This window comes from Rhinopithecus bieti, unplaced genomic scaffold (genome assembly GCF_001698545.2).
Source record: "Rhinopithecus bieti isolate Rb0 unplaced genomic scaffold, ASM169854v2 scaffold_13621, whole genome shotgun sequence".
NCBI classification, from domain to species: domain Eukaryota; kingdom Metazoa; phylum Chordata; class Mammalia; order Primates; family Cercopithecidae; genus Rhinopithecus; species Rhinopithecus bieti.
The window spans coordinates 147,384-165,717 of NW_016807522.1; the positions used below are offsets into that span (position 1 = coordinate 147,384).

The 18,334-nt window shown below is 44.2% G+C and overlaps 2 protein-coding genes across 3 annotated transcripts in view; one reads left to right on the forward strand and one right to left on the reverse strand.

Annotated features, from left to right (window-relative positions):
• Positions 1-11,641, forward strand: part of CYP2B6 (cytochrome P450 family 2 subfamily B member 6) — a 52,331-nt gene extending 40,690 nt beyond the window's left edge. The window contains exon 10 of one of the 2 annotated variants that reach the window (XR_001887438.1): positions 51-443. Coding sequence is in view for 1 of the 2 variants with exons in the window: in XM_017882732.1 (XP_017738221.1) it covers positions 11,517-11,548 (32 nt within the window). In the remaining variant the exon portion in view is untranslated. Of the gene's footprint in view, positions 1-50; positions 444-11,516 lie in introns of those variants that run through there. The other variant, XM_017882732.1, reaches the window with a different exon arrangement.
• Positions 5,303-17,763, reverse strand: LOC108536169 (cytochrome P450 2G1). Its single transcript, XM_017882734.1, has 9 exons — positions 17,584-17,763; positions 16,831-16,993; positions 14,234-14,383; positions 12,341-12,501; positions 11,590-11,765; positions 10,120-10,262; positions 7,107-7,294; positions 6,854-6,995; positions 5,303-5,484 (listed from the first exon to the last, which is right to left on the reverse strand). The coding sequence occupies exons 1-9, from the start codon at positions 17,761-17,763 to the stop codon at positions 5,303-5,305; spliced, it is 1,485 nt and encodes a 494-aa protein (XP_017738223.1).
• Between the last annotated feature and the right edge of the window lie 571 nt (positions 17,764-18,334).

Below are 18,334 nucleotides of genomic sequence, written 5' to 3' on the forward strand. Positions count from 1 at the left end.
CAGTTTCTTCCTAGCATTGATGGTCTTTACAATTTGGCATGTTTTTGCAGTGGCTGGTTGTGCAACCTGAAGCATAGAGAAAAATTAAGAATGAAGAAAAATACACAGGGCCTCAGAGAAATGTGGAACACTCTTAAATGCACCAATCTACACATAATGGACATACCAGAAGAGGAACAGAGAGAAAAGAGGGCCAGAAAAAGATATTCAGAGAAATAATGGCAATAGCCTACACATTCATTAAGCACAATGAATTCCAAGTAGGATAACTGCAGATATCCATAAATGGATACTTCATAACAAAAAATATTGAAATTCAAAAATAGGCAGAAGATCTTGAAAGCAGAAAAGAAATAAGACTCATCAGTTTCAAGTGAACCCCATTAATATAACAGCCTGTTTCTCAGCAGAAACAATGGAAGCCAGAAGGCAGTGGGATGACATATTAAAGGTACTGAAAGAAAAAAAAAGTGTTAATAAAGAAATTTTTCAACCATAAAATCTGTCTTTCCAATAAGAAGATGAAATACTTTCCAAGATAAAAAGTGAGAGAATTCATTGCTAACAGACCCACTTTACTAGAAAAACTAAAGGAAGTTTCTCAGGCTGAAAGCAAGTGACCCAAATTGTAATTTGAATCCATGTGAAAAAAAAAAACAGCACCAGAAAGGCAATTATGTAATGGTAAAATACAGTGAAAATGTATATTTATTTTCCTTCCAACTGATTTTAAAACAACTGTATAAAATATGTGTATTTAATACATTGTTGTCCCTGTAACATACGGCAAAACATGACACAGACAGTCCCCAACTTACAATTGTTCGACTTACAATTTTTCAACTTTAGGTTGGTGTGAAAGGGACTCAGCGGAAATTGTACATTGAATGTTAAATTTTGATATGTTTGTGTGCTAGCAATATATGCTATAGGACTCTCTCTATATGCTATGATATTTATGCTATGATACTTTATGTATTCTATTTGCACGTAAGATCATTTGAAAAAAGGTTTTCGCAACTAAAAATGTTTGATGCCCATTGTGCTGTGTACTTGCGAGGTGGGTTTGTAGCTCTGAGATGCTCTATTTATAGAAGGGGTGCCAAAGTTTTAATGATGTGGATTTGTATGTTGGTGTCTGTGGTGGGCATAGAGATGTGCTACTTGAATCTTCATTCATGGAGAACGTTCCAATCATCTTCAAGAAGTGCAGTGAGCTGAGAGTCTCCAGTTGCAGCACAATTAGGACCCACCTCAGCATGGAGCGGAACCCATGCTTTTCCAAGGAAGCCCCAGATAGTAATTAAGGACTCTGGGATCCAGGGCATGACCCTATCTGCCCAACATAAGCCATCCCTAACACCATTCTTCTCTGGATTATGGGTCTGTTATCTCTGCCTGGTGGTCTTGGCCTGTCCCTGTCCAATCCTCCTTCCTTCCTTCTTTTCTTTCACAAGTGTTGGATCTGCATCCTGATCTGAAGACTTATTTTGCTACCAGTGTCATCTGCTTCCTTCCTTTTTTTGTCTTTCACATGCGTTACCCCCCTCCCTCCAATAAAATGATGGACGCCTACCTCCATCTAAGTCTCAGCTTCCCAGAGGATCTAATTCCCATAATTACATAATGGTGTTTATTGTTTGTTTGTTTGTTTTGAGACAGAGTCTCACTCCATTGCCCAGGCTGGAGTGCAGTGGTACTATCTCAGCTCACTGCAACCTCCACCTCCCGAGTTCAAGTGATTCTCATGCCTCAGCCTCCCAAGTAGCTGGGATTACAGGGATGCGCCACCACGTCTGGCTATTTTTTTTTCTATTTTTAGTAGAGATGAAATTTCACTGTGTTGGCCAGGCTGGTCTCGAACTCCTGGCCTCAAGTGATCTGCCCACCTTGGCCTCCCAAAGTGCTGGGATTACAGGCATGAGTCACCATGCCTGGCCGCATTTATTGTTTATTACACACGCAGTCTCAAAACTCTTTTTTGATTTTCTAAGTACCTCCTATTATGTGGCTCTTGATCGGAGGTAAGGCTTTGCCTCCCACTACAACAGCTGAAGGAGGTATTCATTCTTCTTCACCTCACCTTGAACCCTAAGGCTTTAACATGTGGCTAGATGTCTGGAACTCTTAATCATGAGGATGTGAGACAAAAACACAGACACAATCAGGAAATTATCTATAGTGGCATCAGTGGGTCTAGAGTCCCATGGCAGTACCCAGGGGGTGGGTCAGGTGTTCAGTGCCCAGGAGATGGGTGGTGTGGCAGCAGGTCCTACCAAATAGCTTTGAACATTACCTTGGCTGGTGGTCCCCTACCACAGCCTCTTTTTTCTATTCCTATTCTTACCCTGTTTTTCCAGAATTGCTGTTAATTTTGTGAGCTAAACAATCACTTTCCAGTAGCTAACAGCCTTGTTACTTAAAGGAACCGAAGTCACTTTATGTTGCTTAAAAATAGGAACTCTGGCCAGGCCAGTGGCTCATGCCTGTAATCCCAGCACTTTGGGAGGCCGAGGCAAGTGGATCACCTGAGGTCGGGAGTTTGAGACCAGCCTGGCCAACATGGTGAAATCCTGTTTCTACTAAAAATACAAAAATTAGCCAGGCATGATTGTGCGCACCTGTACCCCAGCTACTTCAAGGGACTGAAGCAGGAGAATCACTTGAACCTGGGAGTCAGAGGTTGCAGTGAGCTGAGATCGCACCACTGCATTCCAGCCTGGGTGAGAGAGTGGGACACTGTCTCAAAAAAAAAAAAAAAAAAAAGGAACCCTGACTGTTATGGGTTCTGAGGTTCCCTGGAGGTGACAGGTTGAAGAAGAAGTGATCAAAGATGAGGTGCTATCCTTGCACTCCTGCCTGAACTCCCTCTTTCTCTCACACCTTATGTACAATACCGTAGCAAACCCCACCATCTCAGGTAGTGAAATAGGTTTCAAATCTACCATATTCTGCCCAGCTTCACTGCTGCTGCTGGGTCTGAGTCAACATCACCAGTTGCAGTAGCTTGCTAATAGGTCTTTGCGTTCATATCCATCATATGATAGCTAGTGTGAGCCCCATAAAATATGTCAGTACATGTCACCCTCTGCTCACCATCTCTCCAAAGACCTCGACCACTTTCAGGGTAAAAGCCAAGACCTCACCTTGGCACATAAGACCCCACACAGTCTGGCCCCCATCACCTCCCTGGCCTCATTTCCTTCACTCCTACTCTGTCTTCCTCTTCCATGCCAGCTACACCTGCTCCCTGTGGATTCCTGGATGCACACAGCCTCCTGCCTTAGGACTCTGCTGGTTTGTTTGTTTGTTTGTTTGAGACAGGATCTCACACTGTTGCCCAGGCTGGAGTGCAATGGCACAATCTCAGCTCACTGCAACCTCTGCCTCTCAGGTTCAACCGGTTCTCCTGCCTCAGCCTCCTGAGTAGCTGGGATTACAGGCACCTGCCACCAAGCCCAGCTAACTTTTGTATTTTTCATAGAGATGGGGTTTTCACTATGTTGGTCAGGTTGGTCTCAAACTCCTGACTTCAGGCGACGCACCCACCTTGACCTCCCAAAGTATGAGGATTACAGGCGTGAACCATCGTGCCCGGTCGCTGCCATTTTTTTTTGTTTTGTTTTGTTTTTGTTTTTGTTTTTAGATGGTGTCTCGTTCTGTCACCCAGGCTGGAGTGCAGTGGCAGGATCTTGACTCGCTACAAGCTCTGCCTCCCAGGTTCACACTATTCTCCTGCCTCAGCCTCCTGAGTAGTTGGGACTACAGGCACCTGCCATCGTGCCCAGCTAATTTTTTGTATTTTTAGTAGAGACGAGGTTTCACTGTGTTAGCCAGGATGGTCTCCATCTCCTGACCTCGTGATCCGCCCGCCTTGGCCTCCGAAGTGTTGGGATTACAGGCGTGAGCCACCGCGCCCCGCTGCTGATGTTTTTAATCATTCTGCCAGGAACACTCCCTTCCCAGATATCTTCATAGCTTGTTGCTCCATCACCTTGTGAAACCACCCCTAACCATCCATTTACAATTCCAATCACAGAATGTGTATCCCAGTTACCAGCCTTGCTTTTCTAACGCAGTGTGTCTTTCACATATTTATTTCATGTGTGCTCTATTGTTCACCTTCCTTACTAGAATGTAAGCTCCTTGAAGGCAGGAGTTTTTGTCTGTTTTGCTTACTGATGGATTCCAAGTCCCTGAAGACTATGCTGGCACATGTTGGGTATTCAATAAATATTGGCTGAATAAATGAAAAAGAGGGAAGGTTGTTGTCAGTTAATGGAGTTTGGAAAGGGAATGATAGAAGGTGGGAACATCCAAGCTATCCTCAAAAACGGAGTGGGGAGGACAAGCATGGTGGCTCACGTCTGTAATCCCAGCACTTTGGGAGGCCAAGGTGGGTGAATCGCTTGAGGTCAGTATTTCGAGACCAGCCTGGGCAACGTGGCGAAACCCCATCCCTACTAAAATTTCAAAAATTAGCCAGGTGCAGTGGCACATGCCTGTAATCTCAGCTACTTGGGAGGCCGAGGCACAAAAATTGCTTGAACCCGGGAGGCGGAAGTTGCAGTGAGCCTAGATAGTGCCACTGCACTCCAGCCTGGGCCACAGAGTAAGACTACATCTCAAAACAAACAAATGGACTGGGGAGTATTTGGAATTGGGAGTTCAACTGAGAGCAACCAGAAAGGAAGATTAGAAGAGATGGTGGTGGAGAAAGGTAATGAGTCAGCAAGATGGGTGAGGATGGGATATTTTACCCAGGAGAAGTCACTGGAGGGGAGCTGGCAGAAACTATAACTAATAACAAGTCAAGAAAGACATTTCAAGCTGTTGACTGTACCCTACGTCGCTGTCACAGACAATACACAATAAACTTGCTACACTCAACAGACTTGAGGTCTTTGTTGACTTTTTGGGGGCTGGTGGGTAAAGACGAGAACCAAGCAGAAAGGATTTTAGACTACATTTTGGTCAAAATCACAGCACACACAAAAAGGGACAACATGAAGATACAGGGTCTACACTAAGAATTTGATGCATCCAGAAACCTAAGCCACGGTGACCATGTGACCATGAAACCTGCAGGCAGAGGTGCAAATCTTGCACAGGGCGTTGCTCTTCTATGGGAGGGGAAGACACGCAGCTGTACATTCTCAGGTGACCCTGGCTGACTCTGTAATCATAGTGCCTCCTCTTAGGGATGCTGTGAGGATTAGTAAGATGAGGAAGAACAGGTGCTCCTGAACATGAGAGGAGAGCTGCATTCCCTGCTTCCTCCTTGCCCCGCAGGAGATGGTGCTCAGCGGGCCACGAGGCAGAGTTCATAGGTTGGGGGGATGTTGCCAAAGCCTGAGAGCTTGGGGGTGATATCGATGTCTCCAGGTGGCACCAGCGAGCGTAGAGAGAAGTTCTGAAGGATGGAGGTGAAGTAGAGAAAGAGTTCCATTCGGGCCATGGCCTCGCCCAGGCAGATGCGCTTTCCTGCAGGCACAGGGGAGGACAGAAGGAAGGGTCGCACCTGCACAGGTCATGGGGTGTCCACCCCACTGAGCCTCAGCTGCCTCATCAGCACCTCAGGGCTCATGACTGTGCCTGCTTTATAAAGGGGTGTTACACAGGCTTAGTGGGTGTCTATAGTTAGGCTCAGCTAGGACCTGCTACTTCTCTGATGGCTCTGATTCCATCCTATTCCAAGAGGGAATGGTTCTATAGGATCCATGAGTTTCAAGGTTGTGTTCATTTCAGTTCCTCAAGGGTTTGTCAAATGCCTATTAGGTGCCAGACACTGGTGAGAAAAAAAGTGAAAACTCACCGTTAATAACACCTACTGTTTGTAAGCCGCTCTTCCAATCGTTTGGAGGGATGAATCCCTGTTTCACAGACGGGGGCTGAAGTGACTCACCCAAGGCCTACGATTTCTAAAAGGTGGAGTGGAGTCCAGGTTCCCAACCGCTGCCCTGACTCCAGGATCCAAACAACATACACTTTTTGTTGTTGTTGTTTTTTGTTTGTTTGAGACCGAGTCTCCCTGTGTCTCCCAGGCTGGAGTGCAGTGGCATGATCTCGGTTCACTGCAACCTGGTCTCCTGGGTTCAAGTGATTTTTGTGCCTCAGTCTCCGGAGTAGCTGCGATTAGAGGCGCAGGCCACCATGCCTGGCTAATTTTTGTATTTTTAGTAACGATAGGGTTTCACCATGTTGGCCAGGCTTGTCTCGAACTCCTGGCCTCCAGTGATCCGCCTGCCTCGGCCTCCGAAAGTGCTGGGATTACAGGTGTGAGCCACTCTGCCCTGCCAACGTACACTTAAAATGTTGCTGCATACAGATTTTATGCCATGAGTAGGCAAATGTCTGCCTGTTGGGCAAATTTGCCCTGCTGCTTGTGTTCATACAGCCTGCAAACTAGGAATGCTTTTGGCATTTTAAAATGGTTGGGGGAAAAAGACTTTTTTGTGATATATGAAGATAAAACAAAATTCAAATTTCATTGTCCGTAAACAGTTTTTCAGGCTCACACACACTCATTCATTTACATATTGTCTATGGCTGCTTTTGTGGATCAATGGCAAAAGTTCAGAGGCTATCTGCCTGGAAACATAGAAAATATGTCTTATTTTGTTCTTAGCAGCCAGTTGGTTTATGCCCTGTTTAGTGCTATTACCATCCTGACTTTTTTTTCTAATTATCAGGGTTGATCGTTCCAACATTTACTAGTTCTGGGATTCTAAAACTTTATGGCTCTAAGATATAACCTTCAAATTCACATTGTGACTTGAACTTCAAATACAGATCAGTGGCTGAGGGGTGGATTTAGCACATGCCTGGGGGAAGTCAGACCAGAGAAACCTACCAGAGGAAAAAGGCACAAAGGCTTCATTCTTCTTGAAGTGGCCCTGCTCATCCAGAAAGTGCTGGGGATAGAAGGCATCTGGGTAGCGGAAGTATTTGGGGTCTTTGAGGACAGAGCCAAGCAGGAGAAATACGTCTGTGCCCTGGGGTGAAAATGGGGGCAGTTAGGAGAAATCAGTGTTGGACTACAGGGTTAGGGAACCAGGGGGAGAGAGGAGTGCAGGGGAAGGGAGGCAATGAGGGTGCAGCCCCACCTTGGGCAGAAGGTAGCCTCGAAATTGAGTGTCCCAGATGACGTTGTGGGGGACACCCATGGGCACGATGTCTACCAGTCTCTGTATTTCGTGGATGACGGCATCTGTGTAGGGCATCTTGACCCGGTCATCCACACTTGGGAGCCGGTGTGGTCCAATCACCTGGTTAATTTCTTCGTGGATCCTAGCTGAAAGGGGCCAGAAAATAAAGTGGAGAACAGAGAAAAACAAAACAAAACAAAACAAAACACACAGGAGGTGTTTTTGTTAGGGAAGCCAGGGCAAATCATGCATTCCAAGCTCCAACAGAAAGAGATCTCAGATGCAAGCCACGCATGTTTGGTGGCTTCTTTTTTTTTTTTTTTTTTTAAGTAGCCTGTCACACAGGCTGGAGTGCAATGGCACGATCTTGGCTCACTGCAACCTCCGCCTTGCCTTCAATTGATTCTTCTGCCTCAGCCTCCAGAGTAACTGGGATTACAGGTGCCTGCCACCCGCCCAGTTAATTTTTGTATGTTTAACAGAGATGGGGTTTCACCATGTTGGTCAAGCAAGTCTCGAACTCCTGACCTCGTGATCCACCCACCTCGGCCCGAAGTGGTGGGCTTACAGGCGTGAGCCACGGCACCCGGCCTGTTTGGTCGCTTCTTTAACTTAACAACTGACACACTGGTGGTGCTCAATTCCTCGTCAGACATCGGGAGACAGGCAGCTTGGAGTCTTGAACGCTGCCAGGACATTTGGTCTTTACTTAAAAGCACCAAAAAGCCATGGTGCCAATTTGGCTCTCATATATGGGATTTTTACAAAATGGGAAAGAGGCATGCTAGGTGGCTAGGATAGGATTGACACAAATGGCAAGCGGTTATGTGACTGATTAAGATCATCACTGGTCGAGTTACTCCTCTTTGCACTTTAGGGTTTAGGGATGAGTGACTTCACCTTCCTTTTTTTTTTTTTTTTTTTTTTTTTTTTTTTTTTTTTTTTTTTTTTTTTTTTTTTTTTTTTTTTTTTTTGGAGATGGAGTCTTCTCGCTCTGTTGGCCAGGCTGGAGTGCGGTAACACGATGTCAGCTCACTGCAAGCTCTACCTCCCGGGTTCACGCCATTCTCCTGCCTCAGCCTCCAGAGTAGCTGGGACAACAGACGCCCACCACCGTGCCCGCCTAATTTTTTTTTAAAGTTTTAGTACAGACGGGGTTTCACCATGTTAGCCAGGATGGTCTCGATCTCTCAACCTCGTGATCCGCCCTCCTGAGCCTCCCAAAGTGCTGGGATTACAGGCGTGAGCCACCACACCTGGCCTGTGTGACTTCACCTTCTGAACTTGTGTTTTGTCATCTTCAAAATGAGTGTGATGGTTGGACAAGGTCATAGAGTTGTAAACATTACATAAAGTCTGGTGTACAAGGAACTAGGACAGTGCTTGACACATAGAAGCATCCGATAAATATTTGGTTTGATTTGATTTTCTTTTCTTTTTTCTTCTTTTTTTTTTTCTTTTTTTTAGAAGGAGTCTCGCTGTGTCCCCAGGCTGGAGTGCAGTGGTGCAATCTTGGCTTACTGCAACTTCTGCCCCCCGGGATCAAATGACTCTTGTGCCTCAGCCCCCCAGGTAGCTGGGATTACAGGTGTGTGCTACCACACCTGGCTAATTTTTGGATTTTTAGTAGAGACAGTGTTTCTCCATGTTGGCCAGGCTGGTCTTGAAGTCCTGGCCTCAAGCGATTTGCCCATCTCTGCCTTCCCAAAGTGCTGGGATTACAGGCGTGAGCCACAGCACCTGGCCTGATTATTTAGACCAGGGAAAGACAATTCGGACAATGGAGGTAAGACTAGAAACGTTTGAGTGGAAGTGTGTTAGTTTCTCTGATCTGCACCAGGAGAAATCCTTTGGCTTGTTTTGAATTGCATTATTAAGGAGAGGGGCCAAAATTGAGAATTTTCCTTAAGCAAGTAGTGAGTTCCTCATTACTAAAGTTACCCAAATGAACCAGATCATAATTTATTGGAGACGGATTCTATTTAACTTTGGCAGGGCGGTTGGTTCAATAATGGCCATCAAAGATAACCACCTCCAAGTCTCTAAAACCTAATGCCTGGAAGGCTATGTATATAAGGGTAACAAAAAGACAAGAGAGACTTTGACAATGCCAGTAAATTAAGAATCTTGAGACGAAAAGATTAGCCTGGGTTGCCGAGATTCGCCCTCAATATAATATTGTGTGTCTGCATAAGAGAGAGGCAGGAGAATCAGAGTTAGAAAAAAAAGATGTCAGGCTGGGAGCAGTGGCTCACACCTGTAATCCCAGCATTTGGGGAAGCCAAGGCGGGTGGATTACCTGAGGTCAGGAGTTTCAGACCAACCTGGCCAACATGGCAAAACCCTGTCTCTACTAAAAATACAAAATTAGGTGGGTGTGGTGGCACACACCTGTAATCCCAGCTATTCGGGAGGCTGAGGCAGGAGAATTGCTTGAACCAAGGAGGCAGAGATTGCATGAGCTGAGATCACGCCACTGCACCCCAGCCTGAGCAACAGAGGAAGACTCTGTCTCCAAAAAGAAAAGAAAAAGAATAAAAGATGTGATGCCAGAAGCAAACAGAGGTTTGAAGAAGCTACGCTGATGGCTTTGAAGATGGAGAACAGAGTCGTGAACCCAGGATTACAAGGAGTACAGCTTTAACAACCAGAAAAGGCAGAGAATCAGATGGTCCGTTGGTGTCGGCTAGTGAAAGCCTATTTGAACTTCTGAAATTCAGAACGGAAGGATAATACATTTGCGTTGTTTTAGACGACTGAGTCCCTGGTAATTTGTTACAATAGCCACAGGCCACAGACACCAAGTAGAAGATTAAGTTAAATGACCCCCACAGTCGGGGATGTCGTGTTTCACGTCCTGAAGTTCTAAAGGGTGAAGAGTCTGAGGCCGTGGGATTCTAGATATTCAAGATGATGTCTTCTTTATGTTGGGAGGGGGAGGTACCAGATAAGCAGCTCAGGATGGACTCACCTTCCACTTCAGGGTGCTTCATTAACAGCAAGAATCCATAGCGCAGTGTAGAGCTCACTGTCTCTGTGCCAGCAAAGAAGAGGTTCAGAGTGGTGAGGACCAAGTTCTTGAGGTTGAATTCTGTACGAGGATTATTTTTATCCCGAGAATGAGGGGATAGTGAATGGAGTCACTCTCTTCTGTCTTTATTGTCTTTTTTTTTTTTTTTTTTACAATCTTGCTCTGTCGCCCAGACTGCAGTGCAGTGGCATGATACCAACTCACTGCAACCTCCACCTCCCGGGTTCAAGCAATTCTCCTGTCTCAGCTTCCCGAGTAGCTGGGGTTACCGGCGCCTGCCACCATGACTGGCTAATTTTTCTTCTTATGAATATTTAGTAGAGATGGGGTTTCACCATGTTGGCCAGGCTGGTCTCAAACTTCTGACCTCAGTTGATACGCCCACCTCGGCCTCCCACAGTGCTGGGATTACAGGCGTGAGCCACTGCGCCTGGCCTATTGTCTTCTTTTCTCATTGGCTTTATTGTGTATTGTATAGGGAAACAATAGGTGGGTAAACCAAGCGTGTCTGGGAGAGAACACAGTCAGAACAAAGGTCCTGGGGCAGGGACGTGCCTCGTGTGTTAGAGAAAGAGCAAGGCAGAAGCTGGGGTGGATGGGATGGAGTGAACAATAGGGAGGATAGGAGGAGAAGAAGAATGTAGGACGCCTTGTAAGATTTGAACATGTAGGGACAGTAGTGTATAGAATTTAAATTTCCAAGGGCAAAGATTCGATAATATAAAAATATAAATTTACAAATGTATAAAACTCTAAGAAATGGTGATACAGAAGTATGAACATTCTAAATTTCTATAGAGATATAGAAATAGCGATACATATCTATAGAGATATAGAAATAGCGATACATATCTATAGAAACAGAGATACATCTCTATATAGAAATAGATGTATATCTCTAAACAAATTAAGAAGGTTAATACTTCTGTATCATCATTTCTTAGAATTTTATACATTTGTAAATTTATTTTTATGTTATTGAACCTTTGCCCTTGGAAATTTAAATTCTATACCTATGTCCCTACATGTTCAAATCTTTTAACTTTAACTTAAATGTTTAACTTAAATGTTAAACTTTAAACTTCAGAAAATTTCTAAGTTTTTGAGATTCTAAGACTCAAAACTACAATTATAACTCTCTGGCATGTATGCAGTATAAGATTTTAAGTTTCCAAGGTCCTAAATTTTCCAAATTGCGAAAATTTCTAGATTCAAAGTCTGTTCTAAAGCTGTAACAGTTTATACTTTTACAGTTTCTATACTCATCTGTAGATAAAAGTAAACCCTGTGAAATAATGCTTGTTTTTTCTGTTTTGTTTTGCCCTCAATGTTTGCAGATTGGTTGAAAGTTGCAGGGACTAGAGGTTGAGAAGATGAGAGGGAGGGACCAGTGGAAGAAGAGGAGGTACCTGGTGCATCTTGATGAGAAAGCAGTCAATGAAGTCCCGAGGGTTTTGGGGGTCAAAGGATGCTTCGTTGATCTTGACCCTGGAGGCAATGAAGTCCTTGAGCTCTTCTATCAAGTAGTAGACGTGATTGTGTCTTCCTGGCAAATACTGCATGATTCCAGAGTACATGTCATATAGCTGTGGGAATAGGTAAGGGGACTTTGTCACTGACAGGCGCCAGGGGCCCACATGGGCTGAGTCTGGAGTTGGACAGCTGGGCTCAAAGTCCAGTGCTGGGTCTAAGAATCAGGTGAGGTCCTTTTGCTTCATGGAACTTGGGTCCTATTGAGACAGTAGTTCCCCCTTCACCCTGGTTTTGCCTTCCACCATTGCAGTTACGTGTGGAGTCAACTGCAGTCTAAAAATATTACATATAAGATACTTTGAGAGAGAAAGAGTACATTCACATAACTGTTGTTAGAATATGTTGTTATAATTGTTCTATTTTATTACTTATGAATGTCAGTCTCTTACTGCACTCAATTTATACACTGAATTTTATCACAATATGTATATATCAGAAAACTTAGTATCTATAGAATTGGGTACTATCCATGGCTTGAGGCATCCACGGGGTCTTGAACATATCCCCAGCAATGAGGGGGAACTACTGTACTAACCTCCTGGGGGTGTGGGGAGGATCAAGTGGGGTATAGGAAGGTGCTTAGTTAACTGGGGTTGGTGCGTGGACAGAGAGGTGGCTGAGTGGGCACCTGTGCCCAGGGAGTGCTCATCTCAATGAAACTCTCATTGATCAACCGCAGCAGATTCAGGAACTGCTTGTCCTCATAGTCGAAGCGACTTCCAAAGACAGCAGAACTGATGACATTGGAAACGGTGCGGCTCAGCAGGAAGGTGGGGTCGATGGGGGCACCTGGGTAGTGGAAATTGTTTATGTTAGAGGTAATCATCATGATGAATATGGGGTGTGGAGTCACAGTGATGCATCTGAGTCCCAGCTCTACTACCTAATTGCATGTGTGAGCCACTTCATTTTTGTGTTTTGGGTCTAGATTGTCCAATCTGCAAATTGGTTTGGGAACCATTTCATTGATTCATGAGGATTCAATATCATTATCCATATAAAATAATTAGCACAATGCCTGGCATACAGTAAGCACTCAAGAAAAGCTAGTTGAGCTTAATCATTATTTTGTATTATTATTACATAAATGTCTTGATGTTAGAGACTCACATATTTGGGGAGAAGTGGGATAAGGGACACATTACAAAAGTTCCTGAATTCTATCTAGCTCTACCAATGATTCCATTTGGGCAATTAAAAAAAATCCTTCCTGGTCGGGCGTGGTGGCTCATGCCTAGTAATCCCAGCACTTTGTGAGGCTGAGGCAAGCAGATCACAAGATCAGGAGTTGGAGACCAGCCTGGCCAACATGGCGAAATCCCGTCTCTACGAAAAATAAAAAATTAGCCAGATGTGGTGGCAGACGCCTGTAATGCCAGCTACTCAGGAGGCTGAGGCAGGAGAATTGCTTGAACCTGGGAGGGGGAGGTTGCAGTGAGCCGAGATCATGCCATTGCACTCCAGCCTGGGCGACAAGAGCAAGACTCTGTCTCAAAACAAAACAAAACGAAACAAAACAAAATTCTTCCCCTGCCCTCACCTACACCTTCTGTAAAACAAGATCAGTAGAGATGGGAAGAATTTCTCCAGAATAATGCACATATTCACAGACACAGATACACAATTTTATGAAATAATAGTCTGGGGTACATGGCAATTTGAAGCGTTTTATATAAAGACCTGTTAATCACCCCATGTTAGACCAACAGGCCACCTTGGATGCAGAGAAAATGGTCCTATTCTACCTCTTATCTATTTTTCTGGTTTTTTTTTTTTTTTTTTTTTTTTTTTTTTTTTTTTTTTTTTTTTTCCAGCCTCTGTGTCCTTCTCTCTATAGAATAAGGAGTTCAGGGACTGAACTAGACTTTGAGAAACATAATGAAATGAATATAGAATTTCAATTTGCAAGATATAAAAGTTCAAAAAAGATTTTTCACAACATGAATATACTTAACACTAATTAACTGGACACTTAAAGAGGCAAATGTGGTAACTTTTATGTTATGTATTTTTTACCACAATATGGATATACAAATGTAATGAAATTTGAGCCTGTCTTCAAGAAAAGTCACAAAGTCACATGTCACCAAAATCTGCATAGGATATCAAGAGCTCACAGACCCCCTGAGATCCACTGATTAAAGTTGCTAGAGAAGTGGTCTCTAAGGGTCTTCCATGTTAACTGTTTTGTTGTTGTTTTTTTTTTAAGAGACAGAGTCTCACTGTGTCTCCCATACTGAAGTGCAGTGACATGATCATAGCTCACTGCAGCCTTGAACTCCTGGACTCAAGCATCCTCTGGAGTCAGCCCCACAAGTAGCTGACACTACGGGCACATGCCACCATGCCCAGCTCATGTAAACTTTTAATACGGAAGCTGGCCAGAAATTCCAGTGGATTCTTAATATTTTCCCTCTTCTTCCATTCCAGAGCTTTCTCCCACCAAAGCCCATCTTCTCTTGACTGAGAGCTCCATAACCACCCAGTCACCTAGTGGCCCTCCCCCTTGTGGCCCCCATACCCTTGGTCTTCCGGAACTCCTCCAGTAGGTAGCTGGCCTCCTCCTGAATTCGCTCCTCAATGCTCCGCTTTCCCATCCCGAAGTCCCGAAGGATGGTCAGGGAGAAGCGTCGGAGAATCCTCCATCGTTCTCCATTGGCCAGAGCTACACCTGCCAAGATCTCAGTCTCAGGCTTCTGCCTCCCTCCCCTTGCTGTGTTCAACTCTGTGCTAGACAGTGATGGGGACAGATTATGAAATCTCTAGACTGTGCTGTCAAGGAAACCATTCACAACCTTCAAGGCTCAATCAAGAGAGTAAGGTTCCCTCTCTCCAGGATCCTTGGGGAAAAAAAAAAAGTCCAGACTGAGGTGGAGGAAAAGGGAATCAGTGCAGGAATGATAGGGGGAGATCAAAGAGTGTTTCTTACAGGAAAGAGGGGTGGAACTGGATAAAAAAAAAAAAAAAAAAAAAAAAAAAACTGGGTGAATGCATAGCAAGGTGGAGGGATGTATGGACAGAGTGCCGTATAGAGTGCCCTGGAATAGAGATATTAATACTTTTTTCTAAGTAATACTTGGATTTTCTGGATGTATACACATATGTGTATGCAGAAGCTCACACCTGTACATAGATATACTTACAAAAAAGGAGTTACCGTGTAGTAAGAAACATTTAGAAATTACTAAATGTGTGGACTGATGAGAGTCTTATACCAATGCACTAGATCTAATGAAATTATTTTGCTTTATTGATGAATGGAAGGAAGAGTTCATGACTGGAATGACGGATGGATGGACGGATGGATGATGGATGGACGGATGAATGGATGGAGGGATGGATGGATGGAAGACTTAATAGATGGGTGGATGGTTAATGGATGGATGGTTGAGATAGATGGATAATGTTTGGAGAGTGGATAGAGAGATTGATAGATGTATAAAAGATGAAAGAATTAATGAATGGATGGAATGATGGATAGATGAATAAATAGAAAGTTAATTGACTGATGTATAGATAATAGAGTGAAAGATGTTTTATAGAAAGAATAATGAGCCGGGCGCGGTGGCTCAAGCCTGTAATCCCAGCACTTTGGGAGGCCGAGACGGGCGGATCACGAGGTCAGGAGATCGAGACCATCTTGGCTACCACGGTGAAACCCCGTCTCTACTAAAAAAAAAATACAAAAAACTAGCCGGGCGAGGTGGCGGCGCCTGTAGTCCCAGCTACTCGGGAGGCTGAGGCAGGAGAATGGCGTGAACCCGGGAGGTGGAGCTTGCAGTGAGCTGAGATCCGGCCACTGCACTCCAGCCCGGGCGACAGAGCAAGACTCCCTCTCAAAAAAAAAAAAAAAAAAGAAAGAAAGAAAGAAAGAATAATGAATGGATTTTCTGATGAATATGGATCAATGGACAAAAGGAAGAAAAGGTAATAGAAAAAAAGAAAGAAAAAAGAAAGAAAAGAAAGAAAGAAAGAAAGAAAGAAAGAAAGAAAGAAAGAAAGACGGTATATGGTGAGCCTGCTTGGAATTGAAGGATGTGGGCAGTTAGAGATGGATGCTTGGGAGAAAGAGATCTACCTAAGTGAAGGAGGCAGAGACCTATGGGTTAGGTATGTGTATGAGTATAGGAAGATGAGAAATAAGGTTGGCTATGAGAGCTTTAGTGGGTGCATAAAGAATATCCCTAATCCGCCAGGCTCAGTGGCTCATGCCTGTAGTTCCAGCACTATGGGAGGCTTAGGTGGGCGAATCACCTGAGGTTGGGGGTTCAAGACCAGTCTGTCCAAAATAAAGAAACCCCGTGTCTACTAAAAATACAAAATTAGCCCTGCGTGGTGGCGCATGCCTGTAATCCTAGCTACTTAGGAGCCTGAAGCAGGAGAATCGCTTGAACCCAGGAGGCAGAGGTTGCGCTGAGCTGAGATCGTGCCATTGCACTCTAGCCTGGGTAACAAGAGTGAAACTCCGTCTCAAAAAAAAAAAAAGAAAAAAGAAAGAAAGAAACAATACCACTAATCCATTAAAAATAAGAGCAGAAATAACATAGAAAATAGTTTAGAGTCAGGTGGCATAGGCTCAAAATAAAGTGATCCTACCACTTACTGTGTGACATTATCTAATCTTTGTCTTAGCTTTTTCTTTTCTTTCCTTTTCTTTTTTTTTTTTTTTACAGAGTTTCACTCTTGTTGCCCAAGATGGAGTAGAATGGCATGATCTTGGCTCACTATAACATCCGCCTCCCGGGTTCAAGCGATTCTCCTGCCTCAGCCTCCTGAGCAACTGGGATTACAGGCATATGACACCACGCTCAGCTAATTTTTATTTTTAGTTTTTAGTAGAATCAGGTTTCACCATGTTAGCCAGGCTGGTCTCAAACTCCTGACCTCAGGTCATCCACCTGCCTCAGCCTCCCAAAGTGCTGGGATTACAGGCGTGAGCCACCACGCCCTACCTATTTTAGCTTTCTCATTGACAACATTAGTATAATGTTAACAGCTCTCCTAAGGGAGTCAATGCAATAAGTCATGTAGAGTACTTACTTACCAAAGAACCTGGCATAGAGGCAGTGCATTGCAGTCATTTCTGGTTTTATTGTTTTTGTTGTTGTTGCTACCTACCATGACCTTGGAAGTTTCGCTCTATTGAAGCCAGTTCTCCACGGCCACTGAACTCATCCGCTTGGTCTACCAAGGCTTCCTTCACTGCTTCATGTCCACATAAAACCACCACTGGCCGGAGACCCATGTACACAGTGAACACAGGGCCATATTTCTCCCTGAGCTTGGAGTGAAGGAAAACACAAAAGGAGGGGCTGATTGGAGTACCAAGTATAGGCCAATAGGATTTTAGAGGATGGTGATTTCCGGGGGATATAAACATGGTACTGAGGAATCAAGGTAAATCTGGGCTTGGAAGGACTATTGGGAAACAGGCATGGAAGTCTTGGCTTCTATCATCCTAGGCAAAAGCTCATCCCTCCCCATAAGACTTACTGTTCTCATCTATAAAATAATGGACCTGGATTCGATAAATTCCAAGCTTCATACTTCTCTCTCTGAAATGTTAAATTTCTAGAATCTGAAGACTTCGTGATACCAAGTCTCAAAGCGCTAAGACAACCTGAGTCAAAGAGTCCTTGTGTTTAAAAATATAATGTACTGTGATTCCAAAGTCCTGAGATCATGAAAGTCTTATTTCAAAGCACTGAGAATGTGTGTTTCCAACATTTTGGGATTCTGGAATTTCAGAATTCTAAGATTTGCAAAGTCTGTGCTTCTGAGAGTCTATCTTTAGAAGGCATAAGGTTCTATGTGAATCTGGCTATAGGATTAGTTGCTTTTAGCCCTGTTAGAGGAGACAGACACACTCACCTTCATGAAAGACTGAAACGTAGCGTCAGTTCGAACTTGCAGCAGGTTCCCCAGGAAAGGAATTGGTGTAGGACCTGGGGGCAGCTTTCCTGCCTTATTCATTCGTTTCCAGGCAATGAGGATGAGCAGGCAAGACAAGCAGAGTGCCAGAAAGATGGTGACAGCCCCTCCCAGCTCCATGGTGCCAGGTCAACAGGTTCTGTCCTGGGCACCAGATCCTGCCTAAATAGGTCCTGGGAGATCAGCTTACACCGAAATCTGAACACCCTGGGATTCAAGTTTTCCGGGTTTGAATGTCATTGGAGAAGAGATTGCTTTATTTGGGGGGTGGTTATATAACCTATAATCTCCCATCTGAATAAGGGTAAATTGAATTCACACAGGGAAATCCTCTGGGGCCATTCCCCTTTCTTCATATTTCCAGTCTGCCTGTTCTTCTCTCTCAGCTCAACAGAATTGACAGAATTTCTTGGTGGAGGGTAAGAGGCACATTATTCTCTTTTTAGGCTTTTGGTTTTAGGATCCAAACAATCTGGGTACAAGTGGTAGCTCTGTCTTTTCTTCACCAGGCGAGTCACTTAACCTCTGGGACTTGTTTCCCCATCTATCAAATCGGGAAACCATGTTGTTTTATTTGTATTATTATATTTTATTTGAGACAGATTCTCACTCTGTCACCCAGGCTGGAGTGTAGTGGCATGATCTCATTTCACTACAACTTCTGCCTCCCGTGTTCAAGCGATTCTCATGC

What these genes read in the sequence shown, in the direction of transcription:
- LOC108536169 (XM_017882734.1), bottom strand. Translation starts at nt 17,763, where the DNA reads ATGGAGCTGGGAGGGGCTGTCACCATCTTTCTGGCACTCTGCTTGTCT. An exon ending in GGAGTTCCGGAAGACCAAGG is followed by an intron (nt 12,502 to 14,233) that starts GTATGGGGGCCA and finishes TCCACTACCCAG; the next exon opens with GTGCCCCCATCGACCCCACC. An exon ending in CTTTGTGCCTTTTTCCTCTG is followed by an intron (nt 5,485 to 6,853) that starts GTAGGTTTCTCT and finishes CTGTGCCTGCAG; the next exon opens with GAAAGCGCATCTGCCTGGGC.